The following is a 6260-nucleotide window of genomic DNA, read 5'->3' on the forward strand; positions in this document are numbered from 1 at the left end:
TCACAGTGTTTTAAGGTGACAGAGTGACAACAAGACAGAGAGAGGGAGATGGGATAGAGAAAAGGCTGGAGTAAAAAGTGCAATGTGAGCGTACTAAAAACCTCTCTCACACATCACCTACCCACAATGTATAAAAGTTGCTTTTAGGCATGAAAAAGTTAGCCAAACTTGCTCAAAAGCTAAAGCTAGTTTAAATTAAGAATACACATACTAAATATACTTTTTTTGAATATCATAACAAGTGTTTTCGCCTTATTCTACCTTATCAAAGTGCTCTAACTTGTGCATCCCCTCCCCCATGCCGCTGTCTTTCTCCTCTCTTTTTTTATTCAGTGCCATTGATCATGCATGCAGAAATTAAGCACGCCCAACCACGGCTCTCGCCCGGATAGGTTAGCTAGTGCAGGGCCTTGTCCTACATACTGTTCTCTTGCTATGGTCCAGCAGGCCAGAGTCACACCCTCCCCCTGATCTGCCTCCCCTCACTGACTTCCCCCACTGCCATTCACACACACACACACACACACACACACACACACACACACACACACACACACACACACACACACACACACACACACACTGCCTGTCTCAGAACCAGCACATGCACAGATCATCATGGTGGTGCTGGGAAAGTTTACTCCTCAGTCTCATTATCAAAATCGTGCAGGAAATTGTTTGAGATGTTTTGTCTCTTGCTCACTTCTATCTTGTTTCACGTACACAATAAATAACAACTTTTAAAGGACACTATGTGCTTCAGTAATCATGTAACTGTATCCAAATGAGATGTCTTAGCTTGATAAACTTGATACACTGCCTGAAAAAACAACAACTTAAACGATCTGAAAGAGTAGGTGTGTGAAGGTTATAATTGGATGAGTTAAACAAGTGCATTTTGTATAACTATGTTCAGACTTGTTTCACTTTTGTTCGAGCAGCTGAGGCATGTGACGAAAACGCTCAGCTGACCAGGCTTGCCCTGATCGAGAGAGAGAGAGAGAGAGAGAGACTGACTTAGAGGTAATGCTGCTAATCTAGCACTTAGCTGGTTAGGACAACCTGTCACGTGGGGTGAAAGAGAGGAGATCAGGTTTAGATGTGATTGGGTAAGAACTGTGTGAAGGAGGTAGAGTGGTGGTCACAGCTGTTTTGGATGTGATGGAAAGGATGAGAGCTGGGCCGCAGGAACAGGTGGGCTGAGGGGTTTGTGAGGGTGGGCCAAGACAAGGATAATTGATGGATGGAGAGGAAGTCACAAAGAGAGGTGGTGTTGGATTTTGAAATGCTTTTTTGGATATAGGGTAATGTTGATGATGATGAAAATGAGCCCAGGAGGGGACAATAATACAACTACAAAGGGATTAATAGCCTACATGTGGTGGGTCACCGCTGGACCAGAGTAATGGTTGAGGTGAGAGTTGGACTAAAGTAGTAAAATACACACACTGTGACATACTATGACATAACATCGTACACTTCAGATTACATTACATTAAGTTATATAAAGTAGATATGATCACATGACATCATATTTATCCACATCACAAGCATGTTTACATCAAATGCCACGACAACACCAGATGAAATCATATCAACACATTAAATAACATGACAATATCATATAAGATCATGTAATATATATATATATATATGATCACATCACATCAAGGTCCTATCACATGAAATAACGTCATATATAATCACATTACATGAAATGGCATGATGATATGATAATATCACATCAAATTATGTATGACACCAAATAACATCATATATGATTACATCTTATGTCGTCATTTAATATTACATCAGTTGACATAGAATGACATTATGTATGGTCAAATCACATGTCATTACTTCTGAATATATTATATAATCACATCAGAAAGGATTGCATCACTCATCTCATTTATTGTCACATACAATACGAGAACATAACATACAAATAAAAACCCCTTTTCAAAAAACATGATCCTGTTGTCCTATAAACTACAAGAATGATTTCATACCCACATCCTGTTTTATATAACCCAGTGTGTGGCTAAATGGGTTGGGAGAGAGTATCCTGGTTACAGATGCTTCATTTAACCTGAGACCTAACCTTACCCCACAGGAAGACATCAAGTTCCTTCAGCAATACGGAAACTAATGCTGGAAATCTGTTAATGTGGAGCAATGAATGAATAACAAAACGAGTCAATAATTATAAAGCTATCTGGCATGGAAGCATAATGCTGGACCCATATGTTTCTATTTTGGTGTTCGGAAAATGTTTTTTTAATAAAGATATTTTTTCGTGCATTCTGCATAATGTTGCGAGTTGAAATAGAGGCAAGCTGCTGCAGATTCTCCTAACATTCAAAACGCTTTAACGGGCCATGCTGTTGTGATCGACCAATGACAAGAACGGCGGGGAAACACTACAGAGAAGCGCCACTGGCAGCATGAATAACGGCAGGCAACGTGCAGGAGGGAGGGGAGGGAGGTCCGAGGCAGGGGTAGGCTACGGGAAAACTAGGTAGAGGCGGAGCTTATCTCTGAGCGTGTATGCCTGCGTATGTGTTTGTGTGTGTGTGTGCGCTTTCCTCGCTCACCCCTCCTCTTTCTGAGCCACCCCACCCCCACCTCCCCTCTCGGCTGCCCGCCCCTGAGTCTGGAGCAGCAGCAGCAGCAGCAGTGGAGCTTCACTGCCTCTCCTAGCTTCACAGTGCGGGAATATAACAGCGGAGAGCGGAATGGATACGGAAGGGAGCCAGAGCAGCCTGTCCTCCGGCGCGGACAACTCCCCCCACGACCCCTGGTAAAAGCCTCACACCGCCCGCATGTATTTCGCTCGCCTCTCGGCCCGATTCGAGTTCACCTTGGACTTTAGTTGAGTTCAGTGCGGGAGCGTAGCCGCGCCGAGACAAAAGACAAGCACGCTGTGTGTGTGTGTGGGATGGATCCACTCAGCTAAGGAGACACAGACGCACTGCTGCTTTCCGTCTGTTTCCCCCCCACCCCCCCACCACCTCTTGTTTGTTTATTTATCTTGCTTTTCTTCCACCAGGCCCAATGCAACTTCTCCTCCATCCTCTGGAAAATCCTCTCCTTTTTCCCCCTTCTCTAGGGGATTATAACGGCCCCGACTGGCCGATTGGGGACTTCGCAACATGGCCGATGCTTTCTTCTTACTTTATTGATGCTATATTACACATAATTCCCCAAAGCTTTTACCCCCCCCCCCCCCCCCCGTCTCATTGAAGTGGATGTGCCATGTGCTGTAAAGACGGCGCGCTATTCTGTGTGACTTACAGCTTGTGTTTCTCTCATTCAGCAAAATGTTCATCGGGGGTCTGAGTTGGCAGACGACACAAGGTGAGCTGTCCCGCACGCTACTTAAATAAGTCTGAATGAAAGCCTACTGTTTACTCCTCCTCTACACATACAACATGCATATTACCTTCCCAAAGTTAATAATAAACACCGTAAATAGTTAAATCAGAGCCTCCTATTCAATAAGGATCAGCTCTCAGGGTTTAGACTTGCCGAGAAGCAGGGAGATTAACACTGGAAATGCATGCACACACTCTGTCTGCCTTTCCCTGTGCGCTCAATACACTGCTAATAACAGAAGGGCATTTGTAGTAAAGGTGATCGATTATTCAGCGTTAAAGCTCAAGTTCGGCTCATATGGATGACCACGTCTGCGTGTTGTTTTTGCACTCCGCTGAATCCATTCATTTATTGTAAGAGTGTGAGACAGATGCACGAATACACTTTATTCTTGTTCCGTGGTCTCGCTGGACGCCTTTTCAAAACATGGATCGTCAACCGAGTAGCTTTGTTTGTGGTCCGCAGGGCCTTAATGGGCTATTATGCTGAATGGCCAGTGTACAGTCTCTGGAGAGGGACACAAACACAACGTGGTCCGGCCCGTCCCCCATTGTCTCTCTCCAGCCACATCACCTCACCAGGGCCTGTAGGGAAAAAAAAGTCAGATTTACGGATTTATTTAACCGTGTCCCCCTTTTGCTGTGTTCGCAGAGGGCTTGAAGGAGTACTTCTGTAAATTTGGCGAGGTGAAGGAGTGTATGGTGATGCGGGATCCCGTTACCAAGCGGTCGAGGTAAGAAGGAGGCGTGTGCGCTCCGCCGTCCTATCACTGGATGCCTCATGCTCTTTCATGGGGCTGTTTATGCCCAAACTTTGCATTTCTGATCCTGAATTTCTCTTATTTTTCTTTTTCGCAGGGGCTTTGGGTTTGTAACATACGCAGATCAAGACGGAGTGGAGAAGGTTTTGGCGCAAAACAGACACGAGTTGGATTCCAAAACGGTGAGTTTCTACCTTTTGAAGAGCTGGATGTTGGGTTTTTCCAATTTCTGTGTAGCATGTTTTTTTTTCTTCCCCCGGTGCATTTTGCCTCCCACCGTATGGCTTGTAAAGTTGAGTGAGGAGTGCGTTTTGGAGCACCCCCCCCCTCCTCTCCCTGCTCATTTCCCCCTCCAAATCCTGGTTCAGGGCGCCAACATGAAAGCGTTCTTTCTTGGTCTTCATTGCCATGGTTACCTGGGGACCTGAATGGGGTAGGAGCCCCTGCTAAACCCTCACAGGGTTTATGCAGAGTTTTTTTCTCCTTGTTTTTCCTCATAGAAAAGTATCAGCACTAGTTTTTTTAGTGGTAAATCTCGGGGGGGAAAAGTTAGTGCAAAGAAAACAGTTGTGTGTGTGCAGGAGTTGTCTGTGAGGTCCAAATAAATTCAAATATTGAAATGGACGCTCTGTTTGTTTGAACAACTACTCTGATCTGTGATTTCCCCTCCTACACTAGTGATTTAAATGTGGGTAAACGGGACAAATCGGATCCCACACAGAGGTCAGAGCACACACTGTGCTTGTTTTTAGCTACATAATTTAACCAGTGACAGGTTAGATGTGTGTGAATCCGCGCGTTTGACTCAAAGCTGCTGACTCAGATTTAAATATCCGTGGAAGGTGTGAATGTGGCTGTCTTGGTCATGTAGATGAGTTGTAGGAATGGCTCTGGGTGTGTCTTCAGTCAGGTTGTGGCCTCTCGTAACCACACAGACACACAATAGGATCATTTGAGAGTGAAAATTGGTGGCTCAGAGAGGCAGGCGGAGCCCAGGGGTGGAGGAAAAAGGTAGAGTTGGTTAGTTGTTGGAGCAAGCCTGTTGCCGGGGGTGACGCCAGTCACAGGAGACAGTGCTTTAAGGGCACAGCCTGATGGGAATTATGTCTCCATAACAACTTCTCAGCTATTTTGCATTAACTTAAGACACTCGGTTGGTTAGCAGAGCTCTAACACACACACACACACACACACACACACACACACACACACACACACACACACACACACACACACACACACACACACACACACACAGACAAACAAACACGGATAATGTTATGTCATGATAGACCTTTATACTTATATTATAATCTTTGTGGTAGTTTCTAATGTTTAATTTGAATTGTTAAATTGGATCTTTCTGCACAGTGGCTGTGAGGTTTATGAGCGTTGCTGCTGGTAATCTGTCAGCTTGGAAGCAAGTTTTGAGCTCCTGCAAAGTGTTATTCATTGAGTCATATTACCTATGAAACGTAGTCTTAGAGAGCCAGAGTGTGTGTGATGGGAACACTGGTTGGCAGGCCTCTGGTGGGGTTAGGCGTTGCCCTATTATAAACCAAAACACAACGTAAGGCTAAACAGTAATAATGGTAACCACTCGAATGCAGCTTTGGTTGCTCAGGTTGTTGTGGCAGCAGTCTGCGGGGAGGGGGGGGGAGCACACCATGTTACCACTATCCTACCAGGCGGTTTATAAACAGGGTTGCCATTTTGTTGTTCCATTTTAGGAATAAGACCTTAGATTTTTATGTGAGTTTATTTGCAAACGTCTCATATTTTAAAGTGCTATACCAATAATAGCTTCGACTACTCCATTGATTATATTTTACTGTTGCAAAATGATTAGAAGTCTTGCAGATAATTCCGCAACAGATCAACACATTTTTGACTTTTCTTTGCTTATGAATACTTTTTTTTTAAACGCCTTTCAAGAGTAAATGTTATTAGTAGAGTAATGTGTGAGCCATTTTCTGTCTTGCTGGACTTAATATTTTTAATAACACGCAGCTTTACGGGATCAGCGTCAAACTCTCTGTAACATCTCCAACACCTGTCCCAATTTAATTATTTTATTTCTATGTACTTTGTGTCTCCCTCACACCTGGAGTCTTGCCCCCCC

At 44.3% G+C, this 6260-nt stretch overlaps 1 protein-coding gene across 2 annotated transcripts in view; it reads left to right on the top strand.

Annotated features, from left to right (window-relative positions):
• Positions 1–1896: 1896 nt before the first annotated feature.
• LOC104965488 (RNA-binding protein Musashi homolog 1-like) overlaps positions 1897–6260 on the top strand; it is a 23622-nt gene continuing 19258 nt past the window's right edge. Inside the window, exons 1-4 of one of the 2 annotated variants that reach the window (XM_010794451.1) lie at positions 1897–2803; positions 3320–3360; positions 4030–4111; positions 4236–4320. In XM_010794451.1, coding sequence (XP_010792753.1) covers positions 2739–2803; positions 3320–3360; positions 4030–4111; positions 4236–4320 — 273 coding nt within the window. In that variant the 5' untranslated portion in view covers positions 1897–2738. The remainder of the gene's footprint in view (positions 2804–3319; positions 3361–4029; positions 4112–4235; positions 4321–6260) is intronic. The other variant, XM_010794444.1, reaches the window with a different exon arrangement.

This window comes from Notothenia coriiceps, unplaced genomic scaffold (assembly GCF_000735185.1).
Source record: "Notothenia coriiceps isolate Sejong01 unplaced genomic scaffold, NC01 NC01_scaffold00002072, whole genome shotgun sequence".
In the NCBI taxonomy this organism is placed as follows: Eukaryota; Metazoa; Chordata; class Actinopteri; order Perciformes; family Nototheniidae; genus Notothenia; species Notothenia coriiceps.